This window comes from Lepidochelys kempii, chromosome 2, assembly GCF_965140265.1.
Source record: "Lepidochelys kempii isolate rLepKem1 chromosome 2, rLepKem1.hap2, whole genome shotgun sequence".
NCBI lineage: Eukaryota > Metazoa > Chordata > Testudines > Cheloniidae > Lepidochelys > Lepidochelys kempii.
The window spans coordinates 264,190,752-264,211,378 of NC_133257.1; the positions used below are offsets into that span (position 1 = coordinate 264,190,752).

Sequence of the window (20,627 nt, forward strand, 5' to 3'; positions counted from 1 at the left end):
CTGTATAAACACACCAGTACTGAGCTGTTTACAGTGCAAACACATTTATCAAAGGTGCTGAGTTGACGGTAAGGATAATGGAAACAGAAAGGTTACTAAACTAAATCAACACATGCTTTCTAGAGACTAAACACACTAACCATCTGCTGAAACGCAGTTGCTTCTTGCAATGTCTTTAACCCAGAAATATAATTGCACTTTCTGATGTGCAGGATAAAGAGGTGTTTGTGTCTTTCCCCTTATGTTCCCCAATGCCAGTTTGTTCCCATAGTCAAGATGGCACCCTATGGTTTATTTCCTGATGTGCTGACTTCACCGCTTCCTGTTGACTTTTATATGCAAACAAGGCTTCTATTGTTTGGGCTCACAATGCTTAGTTCACCTGTTTGCCACAGTTCACATGGCAATTATGTCCTTTGCTGCCAGAAACCTGTCAATTTTGCCCTGCTTCAAACTTTTAGGAACATAGGTGCAGTATCTCATGCATGGTATTTGTACATATATTTCACAATCACATTAATGACAAGTGTAGTGCTGGCTTTTATTGGAAACTTCTCATGACATTCTTTATGGCTAACTACCATGAAAGCAGTGTCTAGGTGTGGTGAGTTTGTCAGGCCTGTTAGGGAGTTGCTATTACAGCATAGCGAACCTGGTGGTATTGAGGTGTTCTTAGGATCACAGTCTCCCATCCAACAGAGAGATTCTGCAATTGACAGCACGATGGGTGAAACACAGCTGAAGCAACTCCATGTCTGAAGTCACGGTAGCTTTGCAGGAGTAAGATTTGTTAAGCCAGTAGCTACAGGTTGATAACTTTAGCTTGACAGTGTCAGTTACACACCAACCACCAGGTTTTTAAGTTGATGCATGCTGGAGCACTTAAGATGCAAGCTCATCTTTTGTGAGAATATTCTGTGCACACAATGGCCAACGTACATATACCTCAAGAAGCTTCCTTCCATTGGCGCTGACCTATGTTGCGCCTGATACTCTTGATGCGGAGTGTAAATACCTCCTCTACAATATTTACAAAGTCAATCTGAAGTGTACTTATGTTATTTATTAGAGTTATTAAATACTACACTGTTTCCTCCCATGTTGTCAATGGTACCTTATCTTTAGGGTTGAGATGCACAGTGTTGCTGTTCACACTCCCTGCAAACTTGTGCACTCCTTCTAGCATGTAAAAGGAGAACCCAGTACTTCAAATGGTCAGTTAGAGAGGGCTGAAAATCTCAACTGAACCCTTAATCAGAAAATCCAATTTCATTCAAATGGCTACTGGAACTTGTCACTTTCAACAAAATTTGACGTGAAAGAATCAAAGTGAATCATTTCGGTAAGGTCAGAATGTTTTGACAGCCAATAAGTGATATTTCAGCATTGTCAATGATTTAATGGTCCCCTATCTAAATATTTTCAGCATTTTTCTTCTGCTGGAACCTGACCTTGTTCCAATTCAGTGTGAAGATTTTAAATGTCAGAATTTCCTGCAGGTTGGAAGTTGTGGTTTCCAACCCACGCTAGTCCTGTTCACAGCAGACTGACATAGCCAGCGGCGCTCAGGGTCTATTATTAGATGACAGGGAAACTCTGTCCCCATTTGTTGTGAATGTGGTGCCCACGCAATATAATGAGTAGGGGGATTTTTCTTACGAATATGCCCCATTTCTCTAGTGTGAGCTAAACGGCGACCACTCGAATTCACCTCTATTTGTATCTTCCTGGATGGATATAGAGGAAAATAAAGGCAAGGCAGTCTGGTGGTTAGAGCACAGGACCCAGGGGAACTGGCTCCAATTGTCACTGGCTCACTGTGACCGGTGACAATCTCTTTTGTACCCATGTTTCTCCAGCTTTAAACATGTGGCTAATACTTACCATGTTGCATAAAGTATTGACATCTTGGGGGGGATCAAATTAGCCTTTCTACTGCCTTATATTGATTACACTGGTACTGAGTTGGATCAATTTTCTCCTTATCTATTAATTATGGAGAGGTGGTGATGATGGCTGCAAGGAAGACTCTTTTAAAGCTGCCCTCTAGAAACCTTTAATCTGCAGAGTCCCTCCATACTTTTGCTCCAACATGAGAATGAAGGCAGAGGATTGATTGGTTTTCCAAAATAGAAATTTGATTCTGATCAGAAAAAAAAAACAAAAAAAAACCAGCAGCCGTATTGAAACAGAACACAGAAGGGCCGAGAAATCCTTTAAATAATTTTGGGAGGCTTTCCTTTCAAAAAGGTAACAGGTTTATTTAAATACAAAGTTACTGTAAAAAACACAGCCCCAAATCAATATATTAACAATTATATCCAGTGTACTCTTTAAAACATACTTGTGATAATTAGGTGCAGTCTATAGTTTTATGTAGTTACAATATCAGACCATCCCACATCTTAAAAAAAAAAAATCAAGTTAAAACCCACCGTTTAATTATTCTAAAATATATAGCTTTTGTTCTCCTATGCATCCTAAATTCATATTTAGTGTATTTCAATTTGAGTGCAACATTTAGATTCAGTTTGCCTTTTTAATAAAAAAAAAATCACCACTGAAATAATGGGATCAGATTCTGTCCTATTTACACCCCATTGAGTCAGTAGGGTAACATCTCAGCACCCAAAGACATCATTTTAAGTAGATCACGGCTTTTCTGCAGGACCACACTTGTTTTTTAAATTGCCTTGCAGCATTTCGGAGGTCTTTCACTGCAGGGCAGTTCTAGTTCCCCTTATGCCACGTACGCCAGGTGAACTGAGTGGCCCCTATCTGCAACAAGGTATGGAAGCTTACAGAGTAACGTCCCTGAGATTAAAGGACTCAGCAGGGTATAAAAATATTGATCATTTACAGTTGGACTATAAAAATCAAGTTAGACAATAGCAGCTTTAAAATGCGACAGTGATGGCGCAGAGGGGATTTGGCTTGTCTAGCAAGGACAATGGGGCAAGATCCTTCACTCCACTATACAACACGTATCTTCACTTCTCTGGGAAGAGGATACTGGGGGGGAAGAGAAAAGGATTGCCTATCTCTGTGCAGCTGATTCTATCAGACAGGACCACACAGGCAAAGCAGATCAGTTACATTTTGGTTTTAAGGGTTTTTTTTGTTTTTGTTTTTTTTAATAACCCTGGATATTTTGGCCTGGCAAAACAAATGCAAACCACAAAACAGGAGGAAGTAAAATGAGGTCATGGAGCAGAGGCAGACGTGTAAAATGCAGAAAAACAGGATTAATCTGTAGGGTGAGAAGTTTTTGGCAAAGGCCACAAAATGGTTTCTTCTGAAAAATGGAAGGCCAGGGGTTTGCACAGAACACTAGCTGAAACTGAAGATTTAAGGTCAATATCCAATGGTGTGGATTATAGTTGGACTGTAATTTTATGGATGGTATAATATAAACTAGATTTTGTGTTATTCACATCAGGCAGAGCAGTGCAGGGCCAAGTTTCATCAAGGGCAAAAGATGTTAGAGGTTGAAGGATCTTGCTCCTTGTAGATTGCAAGCATCACCGCAAGTCTAGACACTAGCAGGTTTGTACTTGAAAAGAGCCTGGGTCTAGAACAAACGTTCGTCCCACTGGAAAGTGAACTAGAACAGCAGTGACTCAATTCCCTTTTCACCTCCTAATAGTGTGCGGTCATCCGAGTGCATGAACAAGATGTCCTCTGGATTGTGAAGGTCAAGGATCACGAGACACATGCCAGTTCTCCCTTTGATGCAGCCTCATACCCTTTTGAATGTGCTCATAACACGACTGGAGAAGAAAGAGCAGAATCAGTAAGGGGAAGTGTGTGTGTTCATTTGATAGAGATCTTTTGGACAAAATTATGGTCTTATGAGTGTACATTGAGGCCAGAACATCTCTGTAAAGCAAAGAGACTAGAACTGGAAGCTACAAAGAAGCCCATTAAACATGTTCACTCTGGAGCTGGTCAACAGAGCAAAGAGGGAAAACTGTTTAACTACCAACATCTACATACCAAATTAACATACAGATGATGGTCCACCAACGCTCCTCCTGCTGCAATAATAGCCAACTACTCCTATGATCTATCCAACGAACCCTGAAGGCTGATCTGTCAATGCTCCAGGAGCAGACCTCCCCCACAGGATTCCTGCCAGTGCATGAGGAAGTTCTTTCAGACTCCAGTTTTGAGGGGGGATGGGGACCCAATTAAGCCCCAGGCATGTGGGCAGGAACCACCTTAATCTGATAAGACAGCTGCCAGTCCGCTATCCACAATAAAACTACTCCCACAACTTTGGTTGACAGGGCCATTACTTAATAGTTTCTTACTATTTAAGCAAACCTTGCCTGCTGCAATCTAACTTCATTGTTACAAACCTCTTCCTTACCTCCAGTGCTGTTAACAGAAAGTCATACATCCCTCCTTCATTGGTAGGGTCCATCAAATCTCTGATCAGATGTATCTCAGCTCCTAGATGCTGTATTCTAGAGAACAAAAATAGTGGCCATACTTCAAATGGATCCTCAGACATGAATACCTGGGATTTAGCATGCACCTTCCCTGCAGGGCGGTGATGATCCAATAATCAGGATCTGGTGCGAGAACTGGGATAAGAACCCAGTTCTAATTCACAGAACCAATTTCCTCTGACCTGGAGCTAGTGGAGTCTGATTTTTTGAGGCGCAAAGCACCTGATCTTTTGGATGTTCAGAACCTAGGAAAATTAAAGCCCTTAACTTCTGTGCCTAAGTTTCCCCAGCTGCACTTGGGGGACAATGCTCATCGTATCCATTTCAGGTGGGGGCAGCCTTATAAAATGTATGATCCTGTTTTTTCCATCTCTAGGTCTCAGGACCAGAATCTGAGATTCCCAAAGCTTCTTGCTTTTGCTTGTGTGATACACAGCAAAATAGGGACCTGGAGTGTAACCAGGAAGCACAGAGGTGTGCAAGGAGTGGAGAGAGAGTTCACTTGCAAACCTCACAGAAAAGTGAAGCTCCATTCTTACTGAATTGGAACTGGTTCATTCAGCGCGAATGAAGACAATGTAGGCAATAAGTGTCTCTTTACAGAAGACTAGTAATTTAAGACCTATTTCTATACCGGTAAAGCTTAATTTCTAGGCATTTCAGTGACACCTTCCAGAGACTCAGAATCCCTCACAGCCATGAATTAGACCACAATACCCTAGTAAAGTGGGAAGTAGATCCATTTTACAGATTGGAACGGAGTCCCACAAAGAGTTGGACTGCCCGAAGTCGCACAGGAACTCAACTCAGTTCTCCTCATCCCTAGTCTGGTGCCGTTAACTACAGCAGTCTTCTTTGGGCTCTTTCGTATCAGTGACTGCGGCTACTGAAGGCATAGGCTGTGTGGGTGAGCAGAGGCTTCTGTTTCCATCTCTGGTGCAGTACAGGTTTTCAGTGGCATATGTTAGGGGGCTTATTCCTTCACCTGCTTACTTCCCTGGTCCTTCTCGCATGAAGAAAGAGCAACAATACCCAAAGTCCAAAGGTGCAAACAATTCGATGTTTACTGGGGTGAACTTCCAGCAAGCATGATTCCAGTTTCCTTCCTTAATGTATCCCCCTTCCCAGCTCTGACACCACAGAGCCTTACCCGTGTCCCTGTTCCCATTCCCCCCCTTAGCAAAACATGATTCCAATTCCCCACCCCCATTCCCTGTTCCCATCCCCCCCCCACTTCCTGATTGACTGCAGACTGTATAGTAAAACTTGAGTTCTGCTTACCATAACCAATCATTTTACTGAAATTTAACTAACCAATCCTAACATATTGTAACATGATTATGTAACCAATTATATCCCATCACCTTAATTAGTTTACACCCAGCAAAATTAATTATACAGCAGACAGAATCAATCCCAGAACCAGACAGAGATTATACAGACAAACAATAGGGAAATGGGGACTACAAGGATAGAACAACACAGAAATGAGGATTTCACATCCCAGCTATGGATAAGTGAGTTCTTGCCAGATAGGATGCTATCCAACTAAGTTTCCTTTTACATTTTCTAGGCACTTCCCTTTCTCTGGAGGTGATAGGAATACAATCCTGTCCTGATAATGCCAAACAGCCCAATAGCACCTGATTTCAATGCGACTAGTTTGGAATGTGAGGAGGTGACCGTTCGCTTCCCAGCTTATGGCTGCCTCTGCTGCTTAGCCAAAGGCCTTAGCCTAAGCACAGGGCCTCAGACTGTCACAGTGAGAAAAGGCCCTTACACCAGCAGACAGTGATTTTGATTCTTTTATACCTCTAGAACTAGCTAAGTGATAAGAATACACCTAAATTCTTAGAGTATAGGCCTTTACAGACAGGCCTGAATATCTATATCCTAACAGCATACAGAGACACTTCATAATTACAGTTGGTCAAAGTCTTTCATTTGTCAAAGTTTTCCACCCACAATTGAATTTTTCTGTTTGGAAATACTGCCAGTGCCTCATGGGAGTTGTAGTTCACATGTTTCATGCTCCCATTCTCCTCTATAGGTCGGGCTCCTTGATCAGACTACATCTGCCATGATGCACCATGGTGTTCCCTCTTGAAGAGGCAGGTTGTCCATCATGCAAAATGCAGTCCAGCCAGGAAGCCCAGCCCTGGTAATATTTTTTGTAGGATCAGCGTCTGTTGGGGAGAGAGACAAGCTTTCGAGCCACATAGAGCTGTCTGTGCGTTTTGTCTGTGCTGGTACAGTCATTTGGGAAGCTTAGGAGGGACATGAGGTAACTGAACTACAACTCCCATGAGGCACTGAATCTCCAAATCTAAGTTTCAAGGTTTTGGCCAAAATACTTCATTTTCCATGGGAAAATTTGGGGTTTTTTTTCCCAGTGTAAAAACAGACTTCACAAAATACTCCATTTAATCAAACCCCCAAATTTCCCATTAAAACAGTTTCAGCCAGCCCTAGTCCTCATGGAGCATATGTCACGCCGACAGACCCTGGTCATCAGCAGGCGAGATCAAACCGTGACTTCTGTAGCTTAGTGCATGAGCCTCTACGGCCTGAGCTAAAAGCCAACTGGCTGTTAGCTAAGGCTGTAGAACAGACTCATTTTATCTCTCTCTTTAAGTGGTCTCGGTGCTGCTACATGGGACAGAACACCACACCCAGAAGGTGTGTGGGTTACACATTGGCAAGAGATACTCTGCTTTATATTAGCAGTGATAAACATGAAGCTCTCTCTCTTACCTGGCCCGTGATACAACATACATCAACAGAGGCAAGAGGTCATCCATTGGGAGTTTATAATCCCTCTCCACTACTCGTGACACAGTGCTCTCTATCTCCTCATAGGTCTTCTGAAGGATCTCCAGCTTTTCCCGGGGGTCCACAGTAGTGCTGCCAAAAAAAAAAAACACTGAGAAAGAAGCCCAGTGCTACCCAGCTAAGAGGCGAGAAGTGGCATTATTGAGACACCTCAGAGCAGCATAAGAGCATCTGAGTCTTCTGAATGGATAAGGCCAGTTGCCTTAACTAAGACATGCCTTACAAGGGCTGTCAATCCTCAAGCTTCATGATATAAAGGGATCACCAGGATGAAGTCAGGAAGGTATCTCCCCACTGTGGCGTTACACGAATAGAGCTTATGTCTTTTCAAGCTCTCAGCATTAGTCACTCGCCCCGAGTCTATGCTAATATTTTTCAGGCAGGCTCTCCCCTAGGGCTAGCATAGACTGAGAACTCAGGTATCTTAACCACCATGTCATCCAACCCTGCTTAGTCATGAGTAAGAAATCACAGAAGGCCACTTACATCAACTTTTGCAGACATTCCGTAGCAGAAAGGAAGCACTTGTCTTTGACAAGAGAACGTCTCTGAAAGGTAGAGAAGGGTTTGCATTAGTACACACGTAGTTGTAGCCATGTCGGTCCCAGGATACTAGCAACACAAGGTGGAGGGAGGTAATATTTTTTGTTGGATCAGCGTCTGTTGGTGAGAGAGACAAGCTTTCGAGCCACAGAGAGCTGTCTGTGCGTTTTGTCTGTGCTGGTACAGTCATTTGGGAAGCTTAGGAGGTCTTTGAAATCCCATGATTCAGTAAAGCACATATTACAGAATAATTTCTATAGATTGCTGCTGATGCCTTTCCTCCCAGAGGACTGCAATCTATTCACTAATGAAATGCAGCCACCCATGGAGCAGACATTGCAACATGACCTGAACCTAGCAGGACCTGACCCTGTGTGCGCTGACCAGGGTGCTGCGGGGTGAGAGGCACAGTGACTTGTCAGCATGCGCACAGGACCAGATGGCAACGAATGGCAGGAGTGGGTTAGGGTTAGGGCCACCAGCCTGACCCCACGGGTAGAAGGCAGCAGGAGAATGACTGTGGGCACAGGGAGCCCCCACCAAGCGAAGCCCCAAGGATGAAGCGGTGGCACTAACAGGTTTAGGTCACATTGCTTCTGAAGACAACTCTCAGGTCAGCTGTGCTTGGCTCAGGTTTGGAGCCAGGCTGGATTTTAAAATTTGGACCGAGCAAACCTTTAGAGTGGAATGCAGATATTTAGCATCTTGCAGCAACCCTGTGCAACCATTTAGGACAGGAAGGAAATTAGTACTTAGCACTGGGGTCTCTATGAACTGTCATAATACAGATAAACTCCTGCAAGTGTGGAAATGCCCTCTACTTATAAGATAGACGTTTTATTGATAATACTGGAAGTCTATTGTCCATATCTTTTCTGTATCCTGCATCTATTGTGTCCAATGCTCTGGTGTCCATGATCTGCTACTGATGTGTTATTTGAAGCATATCTAAATACAAAGGCCCAGGTCCTCACCTGGTATAATTCGGCACGGCCCCATTAGTTTAACCACTTTCACCGTAGTTGCTGGAGCTACCCCAGTTTACTCTGAGGATCTATCCCAGCACTGCTACTTACCTGATTGGTTGTTAGGGTGAGATCTTTGAGGGGCCACAGGTGTCTGAAATGAGATGGGAGACAGGGCAGTTATGACGTGCAAATCTATTCTCTACCCCATCCCCATGTTAGAGTCTAAATTCTCACTCACCCATTCGCCCTGACCAAGAGCAAGGGTTTGTGGAATCACCACTGTGGACAGAGACATATGCGTTCTGATTCTCCACTCTAGCACTGGCCTGGAACCAGTAACAGTTAGATTAACTGAACCGAAAGGAATGACCCCACTTTAAGAACCAGTCGTAACAGAGTGGAGAATCAGGCTTATGCCACAGCATCTTGCTCCTTTCAATTCTGAATTGCCATTCTCCATAATGCTGTGGGACCCTTCTGACTTGAAGTAAACCATTCACGTGGTAAAGCAACTGGAAAGACACTTGCTCAAAAGAGACATCCAGAAAGGAAGGGAACAAGATGAGCATGGGAAATTAAAGCCCTGGCCAGTTAAGAGTACCGCTGACCTGTAGGAAAGCACTGTATGTTACAGGAACCCCATCAAGGAACTGACATTGCTGCTCAGGAAGAGTTTAAGCACTAGGACTAATAATGGGACCTGGAACCGTAGGGTCCATTGGCGAGTTCTTGCTTCCCATCCCCATCAGAACTCTTCCCTGCAGAGACTGTTCTCCCAGCTGTTTGGGAGATTCGTTCAGTGCGGTGTTACTCACTTCTGTACGTCCAGGAACTCTAGCAGCTTAATGTCAGGAAATAAACTCAGGTCCACAATCCCTTGGCAGTAGAGGTCATCTTCCTTCTCATGATAGAGCATGTACAGCATGAAGAGCTCCGGATAGAAACAGGGCAGGATCAGAGGCAGAATCACTCTGTATGCATTCAGGTCACTGAGTTAGAGAGGAAACCAAAGATGAGCCCGACTGATTGTTGGTATCAGTCTGTTAAAGGTTGCATCCACACAAGGCACAAGTTAAGGCTCAATATATAACACCTTAAAGATGTGTCCATCTTTCTCCCCACTCCCATCTTCCTAGAGTCCAGTGCTGTGACTGGAGAATTTTGTGACCAACATAGGTTAGAACATTTGTAGTCGTTAAGATCAGAGTAATCAGATCTCAGACTGCAGGACACTGTCTACAGAGGTCAGGAAGGAATCGTTCATCCCTTTTGCCCCACATAAAGCAGTGCTCAACCAGGTGACTCATTTAGTTGAGGTTTTATTTCCTCTGACATTTCAGAGAGGCCTCTCTTTCAGTGGTTTCTGAGCTCACATCCAACATCAGAACCAACATGGTGTCCAGTCCCTAAGGTGGGAACGAGTGAAAATTTGTTAGAACAGTTTCCCACCGAAGTGTGGTTGCCCCAGCTATTTGGAATTATTCCCACAACCAAAGGCTGGGAAATAGGATGGCCTCCGTGCCCGATGTTTCTTTGGACGAGGTAGAACGGACATGGATTTAAAACCAAGTGACCCTTAACCCCAGCCACCTTTTCCCTCTGTCTTCCGTCTCTGCGAGCGCTTGGCCTTTCTGCTCCAGTGCCAGATGCAGTAAACCCCTGAAAGGCAAGAAGATGATTTAGTGTCTCCGTTTCAAGGGCAACTCAGTCATTTACTAATTAGCATAGTCAGATCCTCTCCCCTGCCCCCACAAATTTGGCAGCTGTAACAGTAATGGTACAGGGGAGGCAAACAGCTTACTTAGTGCATTCAAAAGGAGTGGATACTTTGTTGAAGATGGAATGACTTGTTCTGCAGAATTATTTTAGCTCTCTGGACTGGGGGCAGCCATACTTCCCCTGCTGGGAAGGGGTTTAATATTTGAAGATACTCTGTAGGCTTAAGTGTCAGCTAACAGATGAATGTAATACATTGCTAGAATGAGTTTGCATATCACCAGCATCCATAAGGAATCCAGCTGGGAAAGGATTAAATCTCTAGAAGAGACAACAAAATGTAAGAACAGCCATACTGGGTCAGACCAAAGGTCCATCTAGCCCAGTATCCTGTCCTCTGACGGCGGCCAGTGCCAGGTGCTTCCGAGGGAACAGACAGAACAGAGCAACCATTGAGTGATCCATCCCCTGTCGTTCACTCCCAGCTTCTGGCAAACAGAAGCTAGGACACTCAGAGCATGGTGTATCCCTGCCCATCTTGACTAATAGCCAGTGATTGACCTATCCTCCCTGAACTTACCTAGTTTTTTGAGCCCACAATACTTTTGGCCTTCACATTGTCCCCTGGCAAAAAGTTGCACAAGTTGACTGTGCCTTGTGTGAAGTAGTGCCTTACATTTGTTTTCAGCCTGCTGCCTATTAATTTCATTGGGTGACCTCTACCTCTTGTTAGGAGAAGGAGTAAACAACATTTCCCTTATTCACTTTCTCCACACCCATCAAGATTTTATAGACCTCTGTCATAATCCCCTTAGTAGCCCATTTCCGAGCTCAAAAGTCCCAGTCTTATTAATCTCTCCTCGTATGGAAGCTGTTCCATACCCCCTAACCATGTTAGTTGCCCTTCCCCATACCTTTTCCAATTCCACTTTAACGTTTTTCCAAGGCACTTTAATGCTGTCCCTAGACAGCATATGGGCTCAAGGAATAAAATGCCCAAAAGCTTCTTGTTCTGGACAATTCCTCAGTTCACCTGTGAGCCTAATGGGTCAACTGCAAAATAGACAGATTTAAAGTGCAGCTCTACTCTGAAAGGCAACTAAAAATGGCATCATGGGACTCCTGTCAATAATTTCTAAGCCAAATCTGTTCCATTTACAATTGGAGGGTTTTTGAGTGGCCAGCCCTGGACACAGCCAGCCAAGCTGGGTTCTTCCTCCTCACGTATCACCAGTAAGAAAGGTTCTGAAGATGAAGTTAGGCCATGCAGCCATTTTCTGTTCAGTGGGTCCACACAGCCCTAACAGACTGGCTGTTAGTAAGCCAGCCTGCTGATGCCCAAGGAGGAACAGAATCCAACCCATTCTGCAAGTTGGGTTGGCTCTGCCAATTGCAGAGGAGTAAAAGACAAAACTGCTTTTCTGAAGGCATTAGGGTGAAAAGATACACCCTTGAATACACAAAACAGATCAGTTGATTAAGACAGAGCTATTTTTTCCCCATAGCCATTTTTCACAATAGTACTTCCTTCAAGTATAGTTCATGAGACTTCGTGGGGGCAGATTACCTCACATCTGCCCATTATGGCATTTCTCACCCCTTCCTCTGAAGTATCTGTTGCTGGTCACTGCCAGAGATAAGAAATTATCTTGAAGGACCATGCATCTGATCCAGGCTGGCAAGTCCTATGTTGCTAAGACTGTATATGGAGTAAAAGGGAGTAAGTTTACCTAGGTACTACAGTGATGAGGGTCATATGCATGAACACCTAAAGAGATTCCATCAGAAAACTTCCTTCAGATGTGTAAGCAACCAGATTGCACAGAAGTACTAGATGCACTAATCCAGGGCCTAGCCCCCCCAAGGAATGAATTAGATTGCCTACCTAACAAGTGTTCCTCACTAGCATACGATTGCATGGAAGCCAATTACACACTGGACTTACCGGTAAAACTCCCATATTTTCTTGGCATAGTACTTGACCTCCTCTTGGGCCATGTTCAGTAGGTGCTTGTTTGCCCCGATCCCAGAGTATGTAGCCTGAAAAGCGAACGTCAGGGCCTTCAGCAGTTTTCCTAGTGGGTGCAGGGAAGACTTAAAAGCCTGCAAGACAGTGGAGGAAAGTTCTGCATTTGTTAAGGGATGGATTGCAAGGGTGAGTCCTCCCTTCAGACTGGCAGGAGAGGGCCATCAAAACCAAGGCGTTGATTAGCCAGTGAGACAGTTCAGTCTAGGGAAGATGAGCTGATGGCCTTGGTCCATATCCGGGCAAATCCCAAAGGGATGTAGCCTCCTTAAGGATGGAGAGCCACCCAGCTCAATCTCTAGCTAGGGCCTTAAGGTGACCTGGCAGCACTGTTCCCTCTAAGCTGTGTGCGTGCACACAGATCCTAAACCTCGTGCACACAGCGAAACACCGCACGCACAAAAATTTGCACAGAAGCACAAAGATTTGCACAGAAGAAATTGTTTGCACACACGGCCTGTCAAAAATTAGAGGGAACATTGCCTGGCAGGATACTGTTTAGGTCCATATCCTATTGGAAAACGCTGCTATTCTCTTGACCCAATCCTGCTTGCACTGAAGGACAGCAATGGGTGCCTCTAGGCACCATGGCGCTACAAATAGCATTTTGCCATTGACCTTCCGTGGGAAGCAAGGTCAGGCTCTCTCAGCAGAGGTCAAGGGATGGCGGAGACTGAACTGCCCATTGGGGCTGGTCCTTCCAACACAACAGTAGACTTGTACTGCCAGAACCTGTGCTGAGAGACTAGACATGAAGCTTTCTTCTCCAAGGCAGTCCAGCTAACCCTTTTCTTCACCAGCACTAAAGCTCGCATAGCGCTCAGAAGAGAAAACTCCGGGTGTTACTGGCTGCGGATTGGTTAGAGTTCCTGGAGAAACTAGAGTCACCGGAAAAAAAGAGTGGTTGTTTCAGGGGGGGCTACATAAGATGGGGACTTCCCGGTCAGGGGGTCTCTAGTTACTATGTAAGGCATGGCTGTGTTTATGTCCTCACACTCTGCTCTCACATTGCAGGGACTCGGCAGCCAGCAAGCTGAATTTCACTTGAAGGGGAGGAAAAGCAACCAAGTGACCATAAGCCTCTGGAACGTGTCTGTACCTGACAGAGCAGCCACAGGATGGAATTTTCCCCTCGTCCTTCATGTCCCATCCCCACCCCACTTTTCCTGCTGAGGGCCCTCGCTTACGTTACGCTAGGTCAGGCCCAGCTCAGTGCCGATCCAGCGGTGCTCTGCCTGCACGGACAGTTTGCAGGACTGGAGCCCTAATTCAGGTGTTCTACAGGACAGGGACCGCGTTCCTTTTTTGTGGCGGGCTCCTCACATTTCTGGGTGCTCCAGAGCCTCGGCACACAGTGCATTTTGAGTGGTACCTTTTGTAAGTAACACTGGAGCGACTCCAGCTCTTGATGCTGCACTAGTTCTTCAAGGACATCTTCTATCTTCCCAGAGACATCCTCGGGCCCCCTGCGAGGGAGGAAAACGAGTATAACGGTGATGGAGGAGTTGTGGTTCACCCCTTGGGCCTAAACTGCTGCCTACCTTGCATTCTGTGTAATCATGTGTTACCCTTCTGAGTCGGTAGCCCTTGGCACAGTATGAACAGATTCGCAAGGCAGAGGAGAGTCAGCTCCCCACCCCTTATGTTCATGGTCTATCTCAATGACTCTCTCCCCAGGTTACTTCATTTATATGGAGTTATTTTTCCACCTTTCCCACTCCCTCTGAAGCATAGTTTAATGGCTAAGCCATTCTTAGGGGGCTTAAACCAGCCAATGAGGCACCGGGATCCCTCCCAATTGCATATCAAGCAGGGTATAAGTCAAGCTTGAGCAGCTGAATCTCCCTAATTCTCTCCCCCCAGAAGCACCGTTGTGTTTGGTGAACACCGGCATCGAACAGTATTAGCTGCACAGTAATCATGAGGAAGTGTCTGGTTCTAGCCTCCTGGAACACACCTGCCCCAGCGAGGCCATGCCACCCAGGGGTTGTCCAATCACTCCTGCGAGCCTGAGGTCAAGACTTGAACCCCAAAATTGAACGCACTAGCCCAATGCACCGCTGCGCCCCTCTGCACAAGCCAGTTGTCACCTTTGGCAGAAGAGGTACTCCTGAGACTTGCGCAGCTCCTTGCTTGTCTGTATATGGAACCCCGTGAAGGACTCCTCCATTTCTTCTTTGCAGCCAGAGTGGAGGAATTTCAGAAACTGGTCGTAGATTCCCTGCCATCTCTTCTCCACCGGGAACTCATCAAGACCCAGCTGACTGCACAACAAAGATGAAGTTACGCCTTGCTTCCATCCCCACTCCTACATTGCCACTGACCACCCCTTCTAATCATCTCATGAACGCATTTTCGCCCCAACCACCACTGCGGCAGAGAGATTTAGGAGCATCCTAGAGGATATAATAAGGAGCAAAGTTCAGCAGAGGTCAGCTTAGATTTATTCTGCTGCCAATGAGATGCATTTGGCCAGGGGGCCCCAAAGCATGGCACATGGACTATTGGTGGCCTAAGGTAGACTAGATATGTGTTATGTGCTGCTCTCCCTGCTTACACCTGCTTCTGCAGCTATAGAGGCTCTTCGCTTAAGAGCCTCAGGAAGCAGCTGGTAACAGAGCCAGGCCAGCTACCTCTGCTGGTAGCTGCTGCTACACAAGCAGAGGAAACAGGACTGGCTCTCGCAGAGTAGAGGCACCAGCCACCAGCAGAGAGGAAGCATCCTGGGGAGAAGGAAATGATGTAGCTGGGGTGCATGTCCAGGAATTCATCCCAGGGGAAGGCTGGTGGCATCCCAATTGCTGTCTTAATTCATGAGTTGTATCAAGAGAGGTCAACTTGGGAACCGTGTGGTGGAGACTGATCCAGAACTTCCCTGCTGCAATGTGCATCACCCGGCTGCCTCGGCCACTCCCAGTTGGGTTGCAATGGCTAAATATGGGTCTCCCCAGTGGAGAGGGAGGTTGTGGGCATCTTACACCTCACTCCAGAGGACTCTGCTGCTGGGGGCCTTGCAACAGGTTCTGTGCTGTAGGAATCTGGCCATTGGGGTCAAGTCAGAATTACTGTCGCCTGCTTTCATGTTGTCACCTGTCAGGGAGTGACTGCTGCATAAGAAACTAGAGCTCTGACCACCCAGAAAGATATTTCAACTTACCCACTGTGCTTCCTAATTCGAGCTAGCCATGCTCTGCTAAACAATTCACATGTCCTTGGATCACTGTCACTTCTAACTCCCTACCACATCGGTCAGTACACTGCAAGCATGAGCATCAAGAAGGGGGCAGGGAGTGGATCAAATACTGGACCCCCTCCCCCTTTCTTGTGAATCATAGAAATGTAGGGGGAGGGGGGAAGGGACCCTCAAGACCTCATCTACTCCAAGACCAAGTATACGTAGGCCATCTCTGTCAGGTGTTTAACATGTTCTTAAAAACATTCAGTGACAGAGATTCCAGTCTCCCTAGGCAACCTGCTCCAGTGCTTAACAACCCTTCTAGGTAGCAAGCTTTTCCGAATGGGATTTCTGGCTAGAAACTGCGCCTCCAAAAAACCCTCAAGACTTTGAGAGAAGGATGCTCTTGTGCTTAAGGCACTGGATTGGACTCAAATCCTGGCTTTTCCTCAGGTTCTGTAGGTGGCTTTGGGAAAGTCAATTCATCTGCACATCAGAACCTCATCTGTAAAGTGCGGGAGGGTTCTTTCTCTCCTTTGGCCATCCTTGCTTATTTAGACTCTGCTCTCTAGGGTAGGAGCTGTCTGACTTAGATGTACAGCGTCTTGCGCAGTGGTGACTCAGTTGGTGCGAATGGAATACAAATCACGGCCCGCGGAGTTATTTACGGCCACTCACACTTTGGTTATTGAGGCAGCTTGCTGGTCTCTGGAAGTGTTCAGGATTCCTTGCGTCTGAAGCCCTTGGCCTGATTTGTTACTAAAGGTGCCCTCCAGCATGAAGCTATTGGAAAAGGTCAGCTTTCCCTGAAACAAAAAAATAAAGGGGTTATTCTATCGAGCTCTCACTTGGCAGGAGGTTGGATAAGGTTCCAATCCCCCTCTTGTGAAGCCCACAAGCAGGAACGATCCCTAAAAGGAAGCCTAAGAAGGTTATTTCCACTAGAAGGGCTATACATTGAAAGCACTCCCAATGCCAGAGAATAGACAGGACACAAAGACAGGAGATCCCAGGAGCCAAGAGACAGAAGTCTATTTGAGTCGAATGAGATTGCTCATACTGATAGGACTCCGGATGTGGAAATCCAGCTAGAAATGCAAAGCAAGGGTCCAATGTGGCAAGTAGGACTAGGTGTTAATCATTGCTTCTATGCTCTGAAGTTCCTGGCCTAAATCTAGAGAGATGGATAAACCTCCAAGCTACAGTGAATGTACAATCTGGAAGTCTAATTCTTGTTTAGTTTCTCCCCTGTTCCTTAAGGCACCAGCGGGTTTGGCATCATTGGCAGTGAGATGAGCAGAGGGAAATGCATACTACATGTGCACCTGGAAAGCTTGCAAGAATGGATCCCTTTTGAGTGCCTTTTACTACCAAGGCAAGCCCTATTCTGTGAGACAAGGTCTCTGGATTTTGCAGCACTCTGGGTGGCAGATGGGAAGTTCTGTGGTAGCTTGATTCAGGCTAGAAGGTTTAATGAGCTCAGAAATGAAGTAATTCAGCAGAGCCAGCCCTTCTTAGGATGTGAACCAGGGATCAAGGCTTGATCCCAAATACAGACCTTTTCAAACCCAACATTGATTTCAGTGGTAGTTGTGTCTAAGTGCTTTAGTTGGACTTAGGAAAACTCACCCCTAGTACCCTAGCTGTAAGATGTGGCAGACCCATCAACCTCTTGTGGACTAGCCACTAGAAGGAGACAAAGATCCATGCTTAGCATGTGTTATTGAGCACCACTGTATGAATTGTAAGTCACTATATTAAAATCATTGTGATACTACCCTCACGTTCCTTGTTTGACCTGGCGTGGACTTTTGTAACAAGCTGGAGGTTTTGCAAGCGAAGCGCGTTAGCTGTATATTTGTTCACGATCAACCGTGAAACGCTTTAACGTGTTGATTTAAATTGTCATCTTCACGTTTCAAAGTGAAGCCACTGGAACAAATGGGGCTGCTCACACCTCTGAGCTATTGTTTCAGGCTAGTTCAGACTCTGGTACCAAAGCATTGTGTTTGCACTGTTCCAATTTGTGGGGTTCTGTAAGCCACCATGAGGGCTAGAAACTCAAAAAACAAAGGTTGCATCGGATTCTGCAGCTGTAGAATCACAGAAGACATGGGGCCATGCTAACCCTTTGATGTAAAATTTCTAGTGTGATAAAAGGAGCTGTAACTAATAGGAAAAAAACAGTATGAACATTGAGGGACAGGATTGCCAGCTTTCTTGAAAGTTAGCAGTAACACAGCAGGGTTGAGCATAGGCAAGCAGCTCACCTTTCCAACAAATGTCAGATCTCTTGTGAAGTTGCCTTCATAAACGGAGTCATCTTCTAAGAGGAGAATCCCAGAACCCTAGTGATAAAACAGCCATTGAGTGCAGAGTGGTGAATGAGACACGTTGGTTTCTATTAAGTCATTGCATTTTGTCCAACAAACATGGGCACACTGACACATGCCATTTGTGGGGTGCAGTGTGTATGGCAAGTTATAGTGGGGAGGGAGATGGTGTATTACTCTAAGCTATCAGGTACTAGGTGGGAAAGGAGTTTTCTTGTAGGAAGGGGTGTAATAAGAGTGTTTCATACAGGCATATTGGTTAGAGATGGATTTCCTGACTTAAGTGGCCAGTGGTACAATAAGAACCAAGGAATTACCACACAGATCAAGCCAGTGGTCGGTCCTAGTTCAGTATCCCTTCTCTGACTGTGGCCAGTAAAGTAATAAGTATGACTCCACTACATATCCCAGTAACGACTGGTGTCAGCATCTACGAAATCCAAAGGTTACAGCAGTGCATGCTCCAGAGGAAACAACAAGAAACTCTGCAGTGGCCAAACATAGAATACTGTGCCCATGGGGAAGTTGCTTCAGGACTTCGGTCACTGTTTGTTTAGGCCCTAAAACCGAAAGGACGGACGGACGGACGTGCACACAACATGTCATTTTTAGAGCTGGTTGGGAACCTGCCAGCAGAATGATTTTCCCATGGAAAATGCTCCGTTTGCAAAATTAAATATTTCTGAGGGAAAAGTGAGGTGACAGCTCCCTGGCTGCCCACCTAATAGACTCTTGTCAATTTCACTTTCTAGCGTCTTCCAGGTCAGCAGCCAGGAACAGATTCCCTTTCAGTTCTCAGGAAAAAGGGTCGTGTTTTTGACTTTGTCCTGATTCAGGATTAAATTGCTATGTGTTAAGAGATTTCCGTTTTCTGTCCATCTCTAGTCATTTGCTGGTGAAATTGGGTTCTCATTATCCATACAAGTGGATAATCCTTTTATTAATATTACTAAATGCTTGGTCCCCATGGACAACTTTGTGGCAACAACTTCCACGTGTTAATTGTTACTTTGCCTGCACCCTGAAGAGTTCACAGGTTAGATGTTACAAGCCTGTATGGCACTTAGAATAACGGGGCCCCTTTCATAGTTGGGTCTCCTAGGGACTGCCCTAATACAGTATGTTTGTTTCCTTTCAATTTCACGTAGTGTCCTCTGGTTCTAGTGACACCCCATATGTACCAGTTCAGATGTGGGTGCACCTTAGGGAGGTGGTGAAAAACGCAGAGCCTGGGGCTGCTGGTAGTTATGGGGTAGTCCCATCACATAAAATGTTCTCGGCTTCCCCTCAAGTTAAGGGATGATCTTGTGGTAAGAAACCAGTGCTTAAGTCATACTGCCTCCTACACACCTGAAAGATTCTTACTTTAATAAGGAGAGTGTTCTCATCTTTTTCTCCTCCCCTAGATAAGGGATTCCATGGTCTATTGACTAAAGTACCCAGAGGAAAGTTATTTACTCACCACCATTTTATCCGCATGAAATGTTCTTTGGTAGCACAGGCCTGACTGGGTCACCACAATGCCGTGTCCATGCCTGTGGTCATCTTGCCATATCCCAATGTACCTCTCCCCTCTGGAACACAAGATAGGAGGCCTTCATACACCACCATTGGAGAGCTTTACACAAGACCACTGAGAACTAAGACAATGAGCCAGCTTCACACCAGGTGAAAGAAGATGCTTGCTTACACCTGGTGTGAGTTTGATCCTTATACTGTGGACAGCTTCTGAAAGACATCAGGGATTGTTTGAACATCCACTTTGGGCAGGTCTTTAAGTATGTGAATTAGAGACAGAATTAGTAAGTTGAGAAAGGCAGGCTGGGTGGTTCTGCTATCTGGAGTGGTGCCACCAGTCAGGTCTCTGCATCTCATATAGCCATGGATGTCAGACTCCCCCCACCCCCTTTTGATGTTAGCCCAGATGTCACCCATCAGTGTAGCTGCATGGGTGAAAGCCTCCTCCCTACAGTATATACAATGGAAGCCATTATTTACTCTGCTAGTGCTTTCCCCCGTTTCAAGCCTTTACTTGACAGCAGAAAAGCAAGGCTAAAATTCTAGCATAGATAAGGCCTGAGCATCCACTAGGGTATACATTTCCTGCGATGCAGCCAATGTAGTTGTTTGTCTTCCAGGCTTCTCCCTAGCTGTCACATGGTTCAGTGCAGACTTTGGCAAAAGGAAGGGTTATCTATGGATCAAAGGCATTGGTGATTATTTTGAGATCTCCTCCCGGTTAACTGCACCCAGCCCAGAGACAAGGTAGAATCCTCCAGAGAGCTCTGGTACCCAGAGAGGATGATCTGCTCTGAATGAGGCAGCTCTAAGTCTTATGCGTTGGTAGGAAGGCAGCAGGGACCAACCTTAACCTGGAGGAAGTGTTGATTGGACCATGATCGTAGCATAGTCAAACCCCTCTGAACACCTCCCCCAGAGACTAGATCTGAGTGTCTCCTTTGCAACTGGAACCAGGGGACACCTGCTTACAAGCCCATGGTTGACTGAGGGACAGGACATAGTCCAGCAAGCTAGAGCTGTACACACACATCGCAAGTCCTCCCATCTTGGCGACATGCT

At 45.6% G+C, this 20,627-nt stretch overlaps 1 protein-coding gene across 5 annotated transcripts in view; it reads right to left on the reverse strand.

The window, feature by feature from the left end:
- Positions 1–2,277: 2,277 nt before the first annotated feature.
- Positions 2,278–20,627, reverse strand: part of ALS2CL (ALS2 C-terminal like) — a 63,278-nt gene continuing 44,928 nt past the window's right edge. For all 5 annotated transcript variants that reach the window (XM_073334845.1, XM_073334843.1, XM_073334842.1 and 2 more), the window contains exons 14-26: positions 19,510–19,621; positions 17,985–18,062; positions 16,393–16,520; positions 14,630–14,803; positions 13,912–14,005; positions 12,459–12,616; positions 10,388–10,456; positions 9,613–9,786; positions 8,906–8,948; positions 7,773–7,834; positions 7,209–7,358; positions 4,373–4,469; positions 2,278–3,770 (exon numbers count right to left, since the gene is read on the reverse strand). In XM_073334845.1, the coding sequence (XP_073190946.1) occupies positions 3,696–3,770; positions 4,373–4,469; positions 7,209–7,358; positions 7,773–7,834; positions 8,906–8,948; positions 9,613–9,786; positions 10,388–10,456; positions 12,459–12,616; positions 13,912–14,005; positions 14,630–14,803; positions 16,393–16,520; positions 17,985–18,062; positions 19,510–19,621 (1,414 nt within the window). In that variant the 3' untranslated portion in view covers positions 2,278–3,695. The remainder of the gene's footprint in view (positions 3,771–4,372; positions 4,470–7,208; positions 7,359–7,772; positions 7,835–8,905; positions 8,949–9,612; positions 9,787–10,387; positions 10,457–12,458; positions 12,617–13,911; positions 14,006–14,629; positions 14,804–16,392; positions 16,521–17,984; positions 18,063–19,509; positions 19,622–20,627) is intronic.